Source organism: Coccidioides immitis, assembly GCF_000149335.2.
Source record: "Coccidioides immitis RS genomic scaffold supercont3.6, whole genome shotgun sequence".
NCBI lineage: Eukaryota > Fungi > Ascomycota > Eurotiomycetes > Onygenales > Onygenaceae > Coccidioides > Coccidioides immitis.
The window spans coordinates 2,326,279-2,343,946 of record NW_004504312.1 but is presented as its reverse complement, the minus strand read 5'-3'; the positions used below and the strand labels follow the sequence as shown (position 1 = coordinate 2,343,946).

The following is a 17,668-nucleotide window of genomic DNA, read 5'->3' as shown; positions in this document are numbered from 1 at the left end:
CGCTAAATTATTTTCTGCCAAGACTGCTAACGGATTGATGGGAAGAAAACGGCCACAAAAGCGATTGTTGGGTTCTATAATTTTGTCAACGTGTTGCTCTTCCAGCGAGGAACTGTGAAAATTACATTTTCATTCCACTTCTAGCGCAGACCAAGTAGCCTGCTTCTGTTGGGGCTGTGAGTCTTCCTGCTAAGCTGGGGCTACGGAGATCTGTTTGATTTCAGCGAGCAAGCCTCTTCTGAATGATCAGGCGTTGGCAACGGACCTTTCTTAGGATGGACGTGTTTCGCGTGCGTGTTGGAACCGCGATCGCGTTTGGGCGCGTTGGGATGCGGGGAAGCCTTGCTCCGGCCCACAAGGCAGAGCGGGGCGCGCCGATCACGCTAACCAACCTTCCCGCTACGAGGACCTGGATAAGATTCAAGAAGCTTTCTACATGGTTTATTGCCTTGCCATGGTTGAGCGCCATCCATCTTGGCTGTTGTGACCATGGCTTTTCCTGTTCACATCCAGAGGACAACGTTCTTCTACGCAATCGGCAACACCCCTGCGGTGTGCCTCACCCAGTCCCTACCCCCTGACCAGGATGCTGCTCTGTTATTGTTGGGATGCGGTGATGTCCGAAGCATTCTTTTCACCGCATATGCAGGCATAGGTAGCGGCAAGTAGAATTCTCCTGGAGCGTATTTGTGTGTCTTTAGCCCATGCTAAGCCTAGAAGACCGAGACCTTGACATAACTTGCTGCGATATCGAAGCGGAAATCATCGGTATGTACTGCTTGCTACACCTCGCGATCCAAGGATTATTTTCTAATGTCAAATAATATAGCGCGAAATATAATCCTCTTCACCCTCATCATTGATGACGTGAAGAGTGAGAATATTAAACGGATCTGGGATATCTACTATCACTTCCAAGTCGACGATGATTCTCTTGGCTTACTCCGAGAACAAGCGTCGAGGCTGAAAGGTATAGCGAGTACGGCTGAGGGATGGAACAACGGAAACTATGGACACATCCTTCGGTTTTGTGATAGCTACACATTTTCCCAGGTCATGCGACTATGGGACTTCTATGCCCTGCAGCCATGTAATGGCTCAGCCTTTGAAGAGCAGCAGAAGCAGCTAAAGCAAGGCATAGAAAAAGCGAAAAGTATACAGGCGCATGTCATAGGGGATGGTATTGTTACAACAGGGGCACGATCAATGGCGCCTCTCTTCTCGAGTGGCATTGAAGGTCTCTCCAAATTTTATAAAGATTATTGGAAAAACGGAACAACCGCGACGGACGAAGAACGCGTGAGGCAGAGCAAGAACCTTAACCCAATGTTTGGAGCTCTGAGTAAATCTTTAGTCCTGCACTATGGCACGGATCCCATCCTTGGCTATAGTCTTGCACCTGCTTTTGCTCCGCTTTCAGAACAGTCTCCCTTAAGCCCTGATTCGCCTACAACAGGAGAACCGAACACCATCATTCGAGTGGTGATCGCTCAATTCGATGCTTACGCCAAAGCTGTTCGGAGCTCTGTGGGAAGGTTGACGATCCGATTTGTGAATGCAGATGCCCTGGCTTTCTGCCACACTCTCCAGCATATCCAGGAATATGGAACTAGCACACCAGCCTGGTGGTACCGTAGCACACAGTGCTATACACCTCTCACGCTGGACTCTGGGGACTACTCACAACGGACGTCAAATAGTCCCGCTCCTTTATGCTTTGACATTGTTGACACGTCGAATCTGGTGGACCATCTCGGATGTCTTAATTTGCTGGCTGCAGCTGGCCCTCTATTGAGCCCTAAACCCACCTCGACCCTGTCGACCGAGATGCTTGTCCTCCGAGAAAGAGATGTAGATCAATATGCCAAAAGTCTTGTTTGCGGAGATCTTTCAACTGTCGCACTTTTGTTCGGCCTGATCCCAACCCAATACTGGACGGGGACATGTGCTACCTCCTCTTTTTCTGAGTACCTAGCGAATAGTCTCAAAAAGGAGGATCCCTCGTCCATGAATACCCAATCACGGTATATCCTTCTCTGGAAGAGCTTAGGACTCCCCTTGAAACCAAAAGGTGGACCTAGCATAGAAGAGCGTGTTCCTGGCCTGTCCTTTGACCCGAAAGAACTAGCCACGCTGATGTATCGAGTGTATCTGAGGATGTTTCAAGACGAAAGCTGGGTGAACACTCTAAGTAAAAGCCCAGAGCAGCATTTAAGGTCGCCATATAAACACTATACGCGCGCAAGCCTCGTTGCCATTCTCGGGTTGATACACGGTTCGGGATCTGTCGACTGGAACGGCTTTATGTCACGCCTCTATGAACTTATTGTAGAGGATACTACATTGAACATGAGTCCACACTATATCCAGGAACTCAATCTGCATCTCCATACATTGGGGCTGCATAAATTGCCAGCTTACCAACTTTCTTCTCTTGAGGTAACCTACAAGGAGAAATCTCCTTTTCGAAACTGGAAGAATATTCCTTCCACCTTATGCCTCACCATGGTCGTTCCGCGTCGGAAGATATCAGTTTTTGAGAATGCATCAGTCGACTCCGGAAGTCCAAGTGCTCATATCATGTTGCAATGCCGTCGCAACCAGCGTGAAAATATTTTCCCAGGAATTCAACTTGGCTTCGGGAAATTGAGAACCTCTGGGGCTAACCACACCGAAAGCCTAACGCTGAAAATCGAAGATGATCCGCAGGGGTGGGATGGCACAGCACCATTGATTGTCTCCGTCATGATCCCATCTTGGTTGGTGTTTCAGTATTCAGACCTATCAACCAAAGTTATCTTCGCGCTGAAGAGCACTCCTGCAGCCCTCTTCAAATTTTGCGGCAAGCTTGGCATGCTGCTAGAGATAGCTCGATCTACGATTGCCGGTAAAGATATATTTATAACGAAGTACCGCCCAAATATGTCGGGTCATATGTCACTTTCGGCTAATATGGGTTCCACTGAAAGGGAGGCTGGTCCGTCAGAGTCGTCAAAGGAGTGTTTAACGGAGTCAGTTGCAGAGGAAACAAGCGTTCAGTTCCACGCTGCCCTCGACCCTAATGAATCAAAGCTTGCTAATATCACTGCGCATGTCGACATCTTCGCCGAGTCGTCCCGAGACATGCTGCGTTCTGGGGCCGCAGTCAAAATCTCGCAGATTTCGCCATTCGAGGTCGCCATCATTTTTGATTCAGGGCAATTGGTCAAACAAGTGCGACTTCCGGTACCAATAAACATGGTTGGAAGCGTGACGAGAATTGCGAGGAAATCGTCCTATGTCGAGTTTGTCGCTCCAGTCGCCCCGCAGGTGCTGCTCTCTCGCCGCCCTGACAGCCTGTACTTAGTGTCTGTGAATCACGGAATCCCTACCGTTCGCAACCCACATTATATATCGCTTGACCACCTACCGATCCTCAATATATCTCGTCCGTTGAGACTTGGGTGGCTCACCCCACATCTGGCGGACATGTTTTCCGCGAAAGAGAGAAGTGAACGAGATAAAAGCATGGAGCTATCCACTAAATGTGAGAATTTGCGTGCAAGGTTCAAGGATTCGCTTTTCACCTTGTTCATGCAAGTTACTGGAGCGCAAGGTGGGATGAGTTATTCGGTGTTTGGTTTGGATAATCGAGACAATGGCGGAATCCACGCCCTTATCTTCCCAGCTTGCCTTCGGCTAGACATGACAAACCAGACTGTTGTCCTTGATGCAGCGATGGTCCCGCTGACTGCCAAGAATATGCCAGAGTTGCGCCCGCTACTTAGGAGCATTAAAAGCCCCATGTGCATCCTTGTGGATGACGAGGAGTTTGTCTTGTGGAAACATGCCCTTCCGGTGTTCGTGGAGCGATGTCGTGACTGGAAACATTCCAAGTCGTGCGAGTATGGCATCGTCGGCAAAATTCCCATCTCAGTATCGAATGGTCAACAAACAATTTGCTCTTGTGGGAAAGGAAAATTCCCTGATGACTACCAGATAAAGGCATCTACCCTGTGGAAACGAGTGTCTAAATATGCGGTCCGTGTTGCGATTTCCCCTTGTTTTTCGGTACCTTTCGTCGAAAAATCATTTCAACCTGAGTGTCTGGCACCAAGGAAATCCGTACGTGCGTTCGCAAAGCAAGAGGCCGACCGTACAATGGACGCAGTAAATCCAAAAGCGGGCGTATGCTCCGCCTGTGGGAGGAAGGAAGCTGAAAATGGCGGTGCGCTTTTGACGTGCAGTGGGTGCAAGTTTTCTCAATATTGCTCTAAGGGCTGCCAAGCAGAACACTGGAAGAACGGACAGCACAAGACTTTGTGTCGATTGTATCAGGGGCTCCATACAACGACATGAAAGACGATTTTTCGAGAACGAGCATTGGTTATTGTATTTTCGGGTATCTTAAGTTTCGGGAAACGTTGGCACTTGATCAAGGTCAACGCGCATATCTTAATTGTGATTGAAAGAGTGGCGAGACGGTTTCAGGCGAATATGAGAAGCTCGAGGCATTTTCCAGATCTCTGCTGAGGAGGGTTGTCTAGATGTGATGTTATATTTGGTTAAAAAAAAATGAAAATCGAAATTTTTGAATGGATTCTATAACTAGCTGTGCGCCCACGCTCGCGCAAGGATGAAGGGGACTGAGGCGGCAGCCGTTGTCACCTTGCTGGGAGTTGCTGAGGCTGTCGCCTTAACCTCGAGGCAGCAGTTTATTGTCTGATGCCTCTATTTGCATCTAAGCGAGCGTCAAGAACTAGTAACGCCGTCAGACCAATGTATTCCCAAGAATCTTTTCAAGAAACTCCCAGCCTAAATCAAGCGGTGGAAGACGCTTTAACTACCTGAATAGGCACACTATACTAACCTTAGGGATTTCCGAGCCTTTCCGAGCCTTCTCGTCTTTCATTTGGATTCCAGACTCCACAAAGCAGAGATCGTTAGATCATTAGAATGTCGCTGTGCTGAGAGGCTTTCTGAGCGGGCGAGCTGCAACTGAGCACATTTGGCGAAAAACTCAAGCTGAAGATGCGAATGCTCGGGGATCTGAACGGCTGGCGAGTGCCAAGAGCCGCCTGACATTCTGTTTCTCATAAAGCGCTGGCGAACGATAAGGTGAGAATGGGTCGTTAAAGAAGCTTTGGTGGGGTCCGGATTGGCTACCGGACGGACCGTACTGCAACCATCCAGGGAAGATTACGCAGGAGCCATTGCACAATACCTTCTAGTGTCGCCGCCTTCCAACGCGCCGTTAGCTGAGGGTTGGATGGAAAGGGGCCCAAGCCCGCTAGGATTCCGTCACTGTAGCATCGAGGAAGTCGCTGGAAGGAGCGAGGCCCATATGCGAGAGCTGCGAAGTTACAATATTAGTTCCTGGGAAATGGAATGAAAGGATCAGGATGCCCCTGAAGCCTTGGTCACAGATCTTGCGTTTCGCCGCTGTCGCCAGTCGTTTGCTCCCGTGCTTTCGGTGCTTCTTCTACAGGGAAGGTAAATATGACTCACTCTCATGAGCAGCCCGCTTTCAATGGGAAGGGGAAACCCGTTACCAAGCAGCCAGGATGCCCCATCATCTACTTGAATCCCCTGGGTGCGAGCATCCAACACTGCCCAGAACCCCAATATTTCTAAATTTAAAGAGCCGTCGGCAGTCACAACGGTATCTGCAATAGCTTGAATATAGCAAGAGAGGTATTTAGAGACCTCTTTGAAGTCTGTTCTTCTTCCCACAGCAGGGCAAGGAGTGCTTAAAACTTCGCAGTAAGAGATGTTGAATCTGTGGAATTGATGAGTAATACCGTTCTTGAAAAATAAAAGAAGCTTGTGACAGTGCCAATGCGTCCTTGGGAGTGCAGGATTGGAGAACTTGATCCAAAATTTCCGGCGGAAGACCAATCCCCATCTGCTCCCTGTGGGCGAGGGATGCTTTCCAGCAGTACGAAGATAACACATAGCACAGTAAACGAAAACCTGGAGAACATTGCAAAGCTGAGGTATTGATGATGAGGGGAAGCACCGGAGGCATAAAATGGACTTGGATGAGAGCTCAACAAAGGCAACATGTTGAAGTGATAGGATAATTAAACAGGCAGCATCCTTGTAAGAAATCTTAAGAAAGGATTCTGCCTTGGAAATAGCTGCGAGATTGAGGCCTTTGTATTTATACTTCTGTGAAGCACGACAATGTATCCATGAAAGCAGAAAATGTCTGTTTGGGGCGCTTCCCAGCAAGGAAAATTTACCCCACGGGATATCGCCAAGTCGTTGGTTTGTCAATAAAAGATCGCCATACAAAGCAAAAGTCGAGGGAAATCCGGAATTGTAGCTCATTCAGCACTGTGGGCGGCCCAGGATGAATATCAAGTCTTTTCAGTGCGACACCTGGTATCACAGCGACTTCAGTCTTCAGGTCCTGATATCTCGCCCGTGACGCCAGCTAGTGGATCCAGCGTCAGTCCATGGGACTCATCAAGGCAAAGTAGCTGTATCTGGGGAAAAGTTTGTAACAGGCCATCAATGCTCTCCCATCGAGTGATAGTTAAAGTTCCGGCGTCAACATCGATCGTGTAGACGTAGTCCAAATTCGACTGTAGCGGACTGGGGAAGGAAACTGGCTCCCATTCCTTCAAGGTATCTAACTAGCGAAGCTATGATGGAATTTATTCGCTGCACTATGCCTCGCTCGTATGGGGATAGGATACGGCTCTTTGGATCGTGAAAACGATACCATTTTCCTTTTTGAACGGTCTATTGGTAAATAATCCAGCAGTACGGAGTAATTGGAAGGATGAGGAGATGTCGCGTGTACCGGCAAAATGCGAGTTCCATAAGCCTCTCGTTCCCATCTCTCTTATCAAGGTAAGAAAGAGAGCAAGAGGAAGCGTCTTCTATCGTCAGATACTTTCGCCTTGTGTCATCAACGGGATCCCAATATCAATTGCAAACTACTCCGTACAGCATCTGGAGACCGGCGCTGAGGAGAGTGACACAGCAGATGCCCGACGCAAACGGATTTAGGAAAGCTGCCCTGGGCTGGGTAATCCGCCAGATCTAACTAACATACTTCCCAGCAAACTTGATCACCCGGCGAACTTGATCATTTGTCCATGTGATATAAAACTTTAATACTTGACTTGCTTGGCTTTACTGTACTCCGTACAGACCATTCCTGAAACAAAGGCCGATCCAAGATCACATTCTGCCTGTATGGCGGTTAGCTGGGACTGAACGACAGAGAGCCTTACACCTTAGCCAAATAAATTTTGTCACGCGCAAGGGTCCGAGGGGGTCAGTGTACACATATGCGCCATTGTAGCATTCGCACTGGGATTCACAAAGGGATGTGATCCGGGGTTAGTCGTCAGGAAAGTAAGAGGTTTTCCAAAGCCATCTCCCGCAAGGGTTTCCCTTTTGGTCTAGTAGTTAGTCAGTTCGTGCTTCTCGTTAGCATCAAAACCGGATCACGTGGTGACGCGCAAGGTCCATTAACTTCGCTCTACGGAGTAGATCAGCCAAACACTTAGGAATCTGGAATCATGCCCAAACAACCCTGTGAGTTTTCTTTCGGTTCCCACTCCAGATTCTCGATAACCCGTCAAGCGATCTGACCCAAATCGGGCTCATCGCGCGTCTGGAAGCCTGCAATGTCCACCCTTGATGAAAATGTTCCCTCACGAGCACCGAATGGGCCTGGAGACCCAATTTTCACCCCAACTATTGATGTAAGTCCTGCATCCTAGTAAGGTCTTTTGGTTCTAATACTTTGATAGCCCCAGAGCAAGGATAGTACAAATGTGTTCCCCTTAGATGGGGTCAACATCGAGAGTTTGTCTCAGATGAGCATTTGATACTTCTCGGGGACACTGCTCCTGTTCTCTACCAGATCGGTCCAAACAAAGTTGTACGAATCTCCCGCGACCTGGCACTGAAGTGTGGGCCCTCGGTTCTACCCAGTGAGGCCAAAGCACTCGATTTAGCCCGAGCAAAGACGGTAATCAGAGTTCCTCATGTCTACCGCTCATTCCAGGTTGATGATCCTTTCGAGTACTATGGAACGAGAGGCTACCTGGTCATGGATTACATCGAAGGCCGAAACCTCGGGGATTGTTGGATGCAGCTTGCTGCAGAGGATAAAGCTGATGTGATCTCTCAGTCAGCAGCGATAATAAGCCAGCTTCAGAGTACAGTCCTTCCAACACCCGGCCCCATAGGCGGGGGTCCTTGTCGAGGCAAACTCTTCACAGACTACGGCGCAGGTCCGTTCAACTCCGGATCCGAGATGGAAGCTTGGTTTAATCACAAACTCGAAATATGCAAGCGTTATAACCAAACCCCTCAGGATATTCCTCCATTCAAGTTCAGGAAGTTCGTACTGGTGCATCAAGACATAAGTCCTCGAAATATGATCTTGGATGCTGCGGGACAAGTCTGGTTGATTGACTGGGCACACGCCGGTGCTTACCCTCCCGCATTCGAACGAGCCGCTGTAGCCGAACAGCACCTGTTTCCCGAATTCAACAAAATGCTATTAAACGCCCTGCCACACTATGATGCCGAGGTGAGCCAATTGCAGTCAATCCAGTATGGACTATCCGTCGCAAGTCTCGCATAAACAATCGGCTTTGCATGCTTTTTACGGGGCGTTTACGGGTGGCTTTCGGTAAGCGGCCCGAACCCGACATGATACTTTTGAGTTTCGACACATCAACCAGGTTATATATCTCTCATACAAATTCAAAACTCAACTTCCCCGTGCATAAAAGAGAGATGAACCAAAGTCTGCGCTGGCCATTCTTTAGCCTTTCAGACAGCTCCAGAATGTTTTAAAGGCCCATATCCGATCGATCGATTATTCTTTCAACTCTCCGACCGAGCGGCCGGTTGATCTCCTGAGTTTCCCGGACGAGGAAGAAGCACCGCCGGAGGTGGATGAGTTTGTGAGACAGTGGGAGCTCGTGTTGTGTGGACCGGAAAAGATATCCCGTCACAAGCGTGTGAAGGAATCAAGAGTCATGATCCCACAATCAATCAGCATATTGAAGAGAGAGGTGGTCTATATTTTGTTTTCCTGAGATCAAGCTCAAGCCCAAAGGTTAGCCGGATATTGTGCTTTCGTCTATACTCTTCCAATCAATCCTTCGCTGCAGCAGGCAAGCATGGCATAAGCGTCCGCGGATAAAAAGCGGATCAAAGCTGATCACTTTACTCTAGCCTGCCCGTTGAATGAGAGCGTGTGGTCAGCAGGAGGCCGGAAGTGGTGGCTAAGCCTCGATTGAGTTGAGTGATGGTTGTGCTTTTGCCCTTTCATTCCGTGTGTTGGTTGTGCTAGGAATGTTAAGTGATTTTTGGACATTGCCCTCTTTTCCCATACAGAGGAGATTTCTAAGGCGACGGGCGATTCATTGTAAATTCCTTGAGGGTTTGGACATGAATTTCCTGGAAGTTTGACACGACTTTTCCGAAGCTCCCATCCTGAAGGCCCCAATGCGAGTTCCTAGAGTGGTTTGGCGTGACATTCTGGAAAATCCATTGTGGACTTCTAGCGCTCCGGTATGTGTCAATTGGTTTCTTTTTAGTTACCTTGTCCTGACACTCTTATTGTCCGCTATAGTCACTCCAAATCCTGAAGCCATGGATGTTGTAGTGCTTGCTCTGCCGTTGGTCGTGTTTTGTGGTTGATATTCAAAAGGTAACGAATAAAGCTAACGCAATCTGAGGGGACATTGACTTTGGCAAGCTCTTCTTCAAGAGATTCGACTTTGATGAGATCCCGCTTCACAAAGAATTCCGCCAAGTCAAATTCAGACTTGTACTTGGGATCCTCATCTCGTTCTAATGGTCCAACAAGTTTCATAATCTTGCCAATGGCCCAGGCAGATTTGTTTGTGTCAAGGGGAAATTCTTGGACACGAGAATCTTGGTCCCAGTTTCCAAAAATAATTTTATTGGCGAAGAAATGCATTAGCTATGCAAAAGGTCAGCAGTGTTTTGGGATGCAAGGACTAAAACAACAAAAATCATGGAACATACAGTAACTTCAACTGACCACACCTGGCAAGGTGGTGTTGGCGACACTCCCTTCCAGATCTCAGGGGCACGAATTTCAACTCCCTGCAATCGGAAGTCATCAAAGCCCTCAGAGGTGATCACTAGTGGATGTAAGCATATGATTGCAAGTTAGGATTCAGATAGTGCAACATACCTGCTCCAAGATCAGCAAGCTTCACAGTAGGTTTTGGTGAGTCCACATTGGAGACAAGGACATTATTAGGGTTGATGTCTTCCATTTTGATATTAGTTTACTGAACACACACTGATTGTGGTTGTGTATGTATCATGCATACCTGTGTGCACAGCAGTAAAGTGCCCGTCCATGTCTGAGAAGACTTTTACAGCTTCAAGGATGGACTTGGCAGTAATTTTTAGAAAAGGCTGGCCGAGTTCCTGTGCCCTGGCTCTCAATGACCACAGGTCAGTATCCAAGCACTCAAACACCATGCATCTGTCTGTGCTATTATCAACAACTTCATGCATCGCTCGTATATATGGGGAGCTGGTAATACAGCGGTAGCCATAGCAGTTGGCCTCAGTTTGGTATATGATTGGATCGGCACTTTCTGTTTTGATGATTACTCTTTTGTCAGATTTACCTTCAGTCAGCACATGCATGTAAAGGAGAGATACTGGGCGGAGTGAGGCTCACGGTGTATTAGTTCCCACTGTTGAAGCTTGAAAGACGTTTTGCTTCAGCGCTTTCGCGACTTTGTACGAGCCGCGGCTGCCGTTAATGAGCACCTTTTGGCCTGTCGTGAACAGATCGTAAATGGGACGAGGCATCCCGGGAAGATGGAATAAGATGGAGACAGACTGTTACGAAGCTCGCAGTTCTTGGGAAGTGAACCGCCTAGATTCGACTGATTAGTCATATATGGAGATCGAATTCAAGATGATCAAGTTCGCCAGGAAGTACATTCACTAAGTTAATTAGCTAGTTATGTAACTAACTCCAGAGTACGGAGTACTCCGTAACTAGTTCACTAACTTACTCCGTAAGTAACTAAACTAGTTAACTTAAATCAGATAGCTCCACCACATGACATCTTCTACCGCCTGCTAACTGACTTCATCTTCCTCTCGGCAAATCCCCAACGCAATGGAGTTGTAACTGCTAACTCAACGTCCGGCTTTGTCTCAAAGCCAACCACATGCCCATTAACTTATTTCTGAACATATCTTTTATACCAATACCTGCGTCTGTCTCCTGAATTTCCTTGGAGACGTTCTGATTAACCCTCAGCAAAGATGGCGCCCAAGGCGATGATTCCCGTCCTGGTCACCATGATGCTGGTTACTGGGGTGTGCAATACACTTCTTACAAAATATCAGGACATGCAGTGTGTGCGAAACTGTGATGATCCGGATCCCAAAAACCGGGTTGTTTTTGAGCAACCTGTGCTTCAGACGTATGCAAGGATCTCAGACTGGTTATCAATGCACTCTTCGAAGCAGAATATGCGAGGCTAACGATTCTCCTTTTACTATGTAGATTACAGATGTTTATCGGGGAAATGGGCTGCTGGCTTGTTTTGTTTGGCATCAATATGTGGAATCGTCATGTTAGGCCGCGTTGGGGAGGTTCCTCAGCACCTTTGATTGCGGGAGGATACGAGCCGGTTGGCGATGGGTCGGGCGACCTGCCTCCATATGATGATGATGCCGAAGAAGATATATCAGCTCACGACGATGTTGCGAAGTCGAATGATCATGATGATTCCCGAACCAAGCTGCGAGGCATGAAAATCTTCCTGCTCGCTGCCCCTGCATGCTGTGACATATCCGGTACAACTCTTATGAACGTTGGCTTGCTCTTTGTAGTGGCAAGCATTTATCAGATGACACGTGGAGCGCTCGTTCTATTTGTCGGTCTGTTCAGCGTATTGTTTCTTCGACGAAGACTATATATGTATCAGTGGATGGCTCTGGTTTGCGTTGTCTTTGGTGTCGGCCTCGTGGGTCTCGCTGGTGCAATTTTTAGAGATCACCATGAACCTATGGAAGCCTCCCCCAAGGATCTCGTCCAGCTTATGTCCCGAGCCGCCCAAGAGCTTCATGCAACCGCCAAATCTCCTGAAGCTGTAAAGGTAATCGTTGGCGTGCTCTTAATTGCCGGAGCTCAGATTTTCACTGCCACTCAGTTTGTTTTAGAAGAATGGATTCTTGAAAGATATGCCATGAATCCATTAAAGGTTGTCGGTTGGGAGGGCATTTTTGGTGCCGTGGTGACTACAGTTGGCATGGGTGTCTTACATCTCGCCATTGGCCGAACAGAGCACGGCAGATATGGGTATTTCGATGCTGCTGAAGGGTGGAGAAATATGACAAATAACAAAACAGTCGCTTTTTCTAGCCTTTTGATCATGATCAGCATTGGGTACGATCGGTTCCCCCTTGAAACATTTGACATTTTAATTACCGTTTCTGATATATTCTCTCTATAGTGGTTTCAATTATTTTGGTCTAAGTGTTACCCGGTCTGTCTCGGCAACTTCGCGCAGTACAATTGACACGTCCCGTACACTATTCATCTGGCTTGTGTCACTTGGACTTGGATGGGAATCTTTCAAATGGCTACAAGTTGTGGGGTTTGCGATGCTGGTATATGGCACCTTCTTGTTCAACGACATTGTCCGTCCACCATTGAAGGCTTGTCTTCCTAAGAGATCGCCTGGGGAAGCCCACGAGAGCCTGCTTCCCGAGGAGCCAATCGAGCACATATAAATTATACCCAAGGGGGAAACCGGAGTATCATTGTACTTTTTCTTCGATCTTTGTTTTTCAGCGTCTAGATATATACGCGAGAAGCGATCTCCTAAGCACTCTCCGTGACGGCCGAATGGGTAATTCCCTCGGCTCAATGGAACCTGATATACAAGTATAGTTTTCGGTGATTCGTTCCACTTTTTTTATGACTTGATTTTCATAGGATAATAGCGATTCTATGAGGTTCGGGACTCGCATTTTGGTGACGTCCTGGGAGTTGGCGATTGTCAGCATACATATTTCTATGTTCAGATTAGGACTCAAAGGCGTTGGGCGGTGGCACTCTTCAAATACATGTAGCTAGAAGCCGTCTTGGTTTCTCGATTAGAAGTTACCCGCAAATACTTCATTAAGTCATTACATATGTATGGCCCGGACTGATAGTGTCAGAAAGCAAATCATGCCAGTGAATTGTAAACCGCTGCCTCCACGTTTACCCACAATGATATCAACTTTGGATCTGCAAATGGCAAGATCTGAGTTGCTATCACGCCTGCCACCTCCTTCTCGCGATCACACCACCAGAAACAGTTCGCGATTCCCGCCCAGAATGCGCTGGTTGCTGTCCTGCCTGTAGGACTTGGTGTGATCATCCAAGTGAGACCCCATCCCTGCGGCGCGCCGTCTGGGATCGGATAGAGGTCTGGACAGGGATTGCTGAGCTCTGGATTCGCCGTGGCGATTCCGGCCCGGCCAAAATCTGGCATGTGGGGAATTTGGTCTTGGAACATGGTATCGACAGTGGACTGGGAGAGGAGTTGCTTGCCTGTTGTTGGCGAGACGCCGTTGTTTAAGAGCATAGCGAGGATTTCTAGGGAGAGGCGTTTGGCTTAGTGTCCAGAATATGTCGAGACACCTTTGATAGAGAAACTTACGGGCGTAATCTCGCGGAGTAGCAAAGCATCCCCCTCCGCCGCTGTTGAAGATAGATTTCTTATCCTCCTCGCTTGTACTGGTCAGTGGCCGAATATTGGGGTGTTTGCGGTGACTAAGAGCGCCGTCGGGGGCGCGCTGGGTCATAGAAACAAGTCTTTTCTTCATATCTTCGCATGGGAAGAATCCGATATTCTTCAACCCCAGCGGTTCGAAAATGTTCTTTTCAAAGTACTCGCTGAGAGATACATTGGATACCCGTTCAACCATGATGCCGGCCCAGTCAATATTGATCTAAATAACTAGTCAGTATCTGCTCCTTTTCGACAATATGTTCTAGCCTTGCAGAATCATGGGTTGCATACGCCATATTCCCAGGTTTCTCCAGGCTGATGGACGAGCGGTTGCTTGAAATCATCAATTCTACCGGAGAACTCATCAAAGCCCTGGCCCTTATAGTCCCGTAGCCTCTCTTGGAAAAAGGTGTACCCAAATCCAGCTACAAAATTGTGATCAGCACTCGACGTTGTGGTAACTAATTACACAGAGAGATATAAATTCTAACCAGTGTGCGAAAGCAGCATCCTCAGCGTGATTCCCTTCGTTTTCGGCACCAGGGTTCCATCTTTCTGTAGAACCTGGACATCCTTCAATTCTGGGCAAACCTTCTCCACGAGCTCTGCATCGTCCAGGGCCAATTTTCCCTGTTCCACAAGCTGCATACAGGCCACACCTGTGATCATCTTGGTGAATGATGCGATCCAATAAACCGAATCGGGCGTAACGGGCTCATTTTGGCCAGCTCCGCGTGTGCCGGCGGAATGGGTGAAGATCTCTTGCCCATCTTTATTGACCACAACAAAGGACACATTTGGAAGACCTTGAATTTGGTCTTTGCATGCTTCATCGATTGCAGAGCGAATGGCCGTTTTACCCTCGGGGGAGAGTGTTTTGCCCATTTTTGACTGGATATTCGAGCGTGAAGCTTGAATAGTGTTTGCGCACAAGAAAAGGAAGGAAACAGAAAGAAACCCTCAGGTCACTGTTCGAGTATGAAATGAGCTGAATGAAAGCGGGAGTGTCTTTCACCCCAAGGAAGGTTGAACGGGGCCCAGGATATGTCCCGTTCCAAGCTGGTTAAACAGCGGTGGGTAAACATTAAGTGTTCCACCTCCACGGTGGTCATTGCATCAACCTCGGGTTAAATAGCCCATTTTTCTAAGCTCTGTGTTACCATTTAGCTGTCCAGATACAGTTCAAGACTGTGTTATTGTCGGATGCGGGGAAAGCTGTCGCCCGGTCCTATGGGTCGTCAAAGATAGTCTAGTATATGCCGAGGATCTTGCAGGTCGACGAAAGGAACCAACTGGGTAAACCACGACGAGCCACATGGATTATCGTGGAAAAATAGTTTGGGAGCATAGAGGAGGAGGCCGAGTGAACTCTAGACGTCCGGACAAGCGGGAGTGCTAGGATTGGCTTGGCTGGTGTCTTTCAATGGGTTTGTGGTACTGGAAAGACTTTAAATAGCTAGAAAGCTGCATGGGAACGGAGTGGCAAGGTTAGCACTTTGATGGATTACTCGTAACGGAGCGCCTTGAAATTTGATGGCCACTTTGCGATGGCCTCATCCAGCTAACTAGTTAACTAGTTAACAATAAGACGAGCTGACCAACTAACATCGTACATAATTACTAAATAAATGCACCAAACAAATGCAGTCGCATGAACCCAGCAAGTTCAGAAATGTCGCAGAATGAGCCTAAATATATATATATATATCATTTACCCAAATCAATCACTGTCCCAATGCGAAAAGCAAATAACACAGCTTTCAACCAAAGGCGTTACCTGCGGTATAGAGCGTGTCCCTCTCCTAAAGCAATCCATACTATGAAAGCATATGTTATACAAGTACATAGAGTGCACACATCTATGTGATTAGGCCTGTTAGTGGAATGTATAAGAAAAGGTCGTGGATAGGGGCGAATTCACGTACCATTGATAGGCCGAGAATCATGGAGATCCAAAAGCAGACATTCTAGATTGAAACTGGTCAGCACCCGTTTCAAGTTTTACATGGGGAGCATTACATTGAATGTCCTTCGTCCCTTGACGAATTTTGATCGCTGCGCTGCAACAATAGGCAGCTGGAGCATCATTGCAAGAAACCCGTACCCGCGGAGTTTCTTCGTAATGCATCCCATGACTAACTCATGCCCAATCGAGCTTACAAGGAATGTTATAAACATAGCTCCCGAATTCGAAAATCGCGTCAAAGAGGAAAAATAAACATGGCGTCGAAGGAAGTGATGGACGGGAATGTTCCATTCCCGGGAAAATTCCAACCTAAGGAAGACACCAATCAGTGGTTTGAGAGCTCTCCACATCAGCGAAAACCAAACTCACCAATCGCAGGAATTCCACCAGTCGGAGTAGAATCGACGGTCCGCAAACCGTGTTATCTCGGCGAATGCCCCTAAGACATATTCGAAAATCACAAGAAAAACGAGGAGGAATGTAACCATGAAGGGAAACAGAAGCATGCTGATCGTCTCAGCAAGGACAAGACTTTTCTCACACCAGCTATCTGCTCGGTGTAGTCGATATGCAGAGTCATTCAGGACAGGCACAATGAACTCTTCGGTTGTCAAGGTCAATAAGAAAATACAACCAAACACAGCCAACGCTTTTACTAGGACTCTTGTCCATTGCGTTTTTTTGGTCCGTGGGTATTCTAACTCATAACAGAGGGTTGGGCATAATAGGAAATCGATATAGTTCCACCAGGTGAGATTTTGCGGGTATGTCACATGACCAAGGGGTGAGGTGAGCTCCGTCGCGAGGTCTGAGCGAAGTTTGGATACGGGTTGCTTACAGTCTCGCTTGTCGTTTGACACCCCTATCTCGGAGTTCTCTTCGGCGGCTCGGATGGGGGACTTCGGATATCGGATAGCTGCGGACAGGGAATCCGAGTCTGGCTTATCTAGCGACGAAAGGCGTCGTTGGGTCTCACTCAAATGGCCGTTGTAGAAGGCATATGAGTGCATTTTCATCAAAAGCGTCAATGTATGCAGGGTAAGGTAAACTTGGGCGGTCCACGTCCAATCCAACATGAAAGGTAACCTGTGCGAGAGGAATTGATTAGCGGACTTGCACACCGACTCGCCTTGACATGGACTCTTACGCGACCCAAATGGTCAACCAGACAAGCTGGAAAGAGCTCTGAACGACGATCCCATATTGATTCCACCGGAGCCACCCCTTGCTCGAGCTGATGGCACGATGCAACGGCAAAGTCACGCCAGTGCTTACGACCATAGCAAGATCACAGAGCGCCAGTTGGAAGACATTGGCCGAAAACAGCAGCCAAACCTGCATCCGCAGCGGATATCCCGTATCCTTCACGTTGCGCAACACCGTCGTGATAACCATGATAGCTAGGCTGATCCAGAACAGAACAAAGAAGCCCCGAAAGTTCTGGTTGTCAGAGTTCGGATCAAAGTGCGACAAACGGGGCTGATAGTCAATATTGTAGAATAATCGTGTCTTCGCCTGGGCACGGACTTGCTTCCTTGCGGATGATATGGACTGTACGGAAGGCGGCGCATCATCGGCAACCGGCGTTGAGAGTCCGCTGCTCTTGAATTAGCACGATCGGAGCGGATAGATGACAACGATATTGATGGCTCTCACCTCGAAGGAGCCGACGACAACTTTTCCTGACTCGATTGGCTCGGCAAATATCGATCTAGCTGTTCTGCAGCTCGCAATGCACGAGCGCGCAGGACATGGGTATCACTTCCGTTGGCCAGCGCAGATGGCATATTGGCGGACGGCGTGCGTCAAGTATGAATACCATTGACCCGGATTGTGCGAACAATGACAACACAAATCCTAGCGGGCATCCCCATCGAAGAGCGAGCTATATGCAGAAGAGATAGTTCTGCAGGTTTTCAGCGTCTTGTCGACGTTTTCAGCTCCAGCTAAATCC

The 17,668-nt window shown here is 48.0% G+C and overlaps 8 protein-coding genes across 8 annotated transcripts; 4 read left to right on the top strand and 4 right to left on the bottom strand.

Moving 5' to 3' along the window:
- The first annotated feature begins 457 nt into the window (after positions 1-457).
- Positions 458-4,648, top strand: CIMG_03846 (uncharacterized protein). The gene is made up of 3 exons (XM_001244404.2): positions 458-661; positions 721-768; positions 830-4,648. Exons 1-3 carry the CDS (start codon positions 490-492, stop codon positions 4,336-4,338), a joined length of 3,729 nt encoding a protein of 1,242 aa, XP_001244405.2. The 5' UTR covers positions 458-489; the 3' UTR covers positions 4,339-4,648.
- Positions 4,649-5,269: 621 nt separating this feature from the next.
- CIMG_03845 (uncharacterized protein) lies at positions 5,270-6,044 on the bottom strand (the record flags this gene model as incomplete). The annotated part of the gene is made up of 3 exons (XM_001244403.2): positions 5,270-5,461; positions 5,488-5,758; positions 5,953-6,044. The coding sequence occupies 3 exons, from the start codon at positions 6,042-6,044 to the stop codon at positions 5,270-5,272; spliced, it is 555 nt and encodes a 184-aa protein (XP_001244404.2).
- A 142-nt stretch (positions 6,045-6,186) lies between these two features.
- On the top strand, positions 6,187-6,999 carry CIMG_03844 (uncharacterized protein; the record flags this gene model as incomplete). The annotated part of the gene is made up of 4 exons (XM_001244402.2): positions 6,187-6,249; positions 6,376-6,480; positions 6,679-6,840; positions 6,940-6,999. 4 exons carry the CDS (start codon positions 6,187-6,189, stop codon positions 6,997-6,999), a joined length of 390 nt encoding a protein of 129 aa, XP_001244403.2.
- A 626-nt stretch (positions 7,000-7,625) lies between these two features.
- On the top strand, positions 7,626-9,357 carry CIMG_03843 (phosphotransferase; the record flags this gene model as incomplete). Its single annotated transcript, XM_001244401.2, has 2 exons — positions 7,626-7,703; positions 7,769-9,357. 2 exons carry the CDS (start codon positions 7,626-7,628, stop codon positions 8,591-8,593), a joined length of 903 nt encoding a protein of 300 aa, XP_001244402.1. The 3' UTR covers positions 8,594-9,357.
- A 235-nt stretch (positions 9,358-9,592) lies between these two features.
- On the bottom strand, positions 9,593-10,537 carry CIMG_03842 (serine/threonine protein kinase; the record flags this gene model as incomplete). The annotated part of the gene is made up of 4 exons (XM_001244400.2): positions 10,326-10,537; positions 10,184-10,261; positions 10,012-10,130; positions 9,593-9,946 (listed from the first exon to the last, which is right to left on the bottom strand). The coding sequence occupies exons 1-4, from the start codon at positions 10,513-10,515 to the stop codon at positions 9,593-9,595; spliced, it is 741 nt and encodes a 246-aa protein (XP_001244401.2). The 5' UTR covers positions 10,516-10,537.
- A 585-nt stretch (positions 10,538-11,122) lies between these two features.
- On the top strand, positions 11,123-13,126 carry CIMG_03841 (uncharacterized protein). Its single transcript, XM_001244399.2, has 3 exons — positions 11,123-11,444; positions 11,528-12,412; positions 12,480-13,126. Exons 1-3 carry the CDS (start codon positions 11,284-11,286, stop codon positions 12,757-12,759), a joined length of 1,326 nt encoding a protein of 441 aa, XP_001244400.2. The 5' UTR covers positions 11,123-11,283; the 3' UTR covers positions 12,760-13,126.
- CIMG_03840 (beta-lactamase) lies at positions 13,098-14,862 on the bottom strand. Its single transcript, XM_001244398.2, has 4 exons — positions 14,240-14,862; positions 14,040-14,173; positions 13,677-13,968; positions 13,098-13,612 (listed from the first exon to the last, which is right to left on the bottom strand). The coding sequence occupies exons 1-4, from the start codon at positions 14,631-14,633 to the stop codon at positions 13,200-13,202; spliced, it is 1,233 nt and encodes a 410-aa protein (XP_001244399.1). The 5' UTR covers positions 14,634-14,862; the 3' UTR covers positions 13,098-13,199.
- A 487-nt stretch (positions 14,863-15,349) lies between these two features.
- Positions 15,350-17,585, bottom strand: CIMG_03839 (sterol O-acyltransferase). Its single transcript, XM_001244397.2, has 6 exons — positions 17,371-17,585; positions 16,862-17,311; positions 16,084-16,800; positions 15,768-16,023; positions 15,674-15,715; positions 15,350-15,607 (listed from the first exon to the last, which is right to left on the bottom strand). The coding sequence occupies exons 1-6, from the start codon at positions 17,499-17,501 to the stop codon at positions 15,581-15,583; spliced, it is 1,623 nt and encodes a 540-aa protein (XP_001244398.2). The 5' UTR covers positions 17,502-17,585; the 3' UTR covers positions 15,350-15,580.
- Between the last annotated feature and the right edge of the window lie 83 nt (positions 17,586-17,668).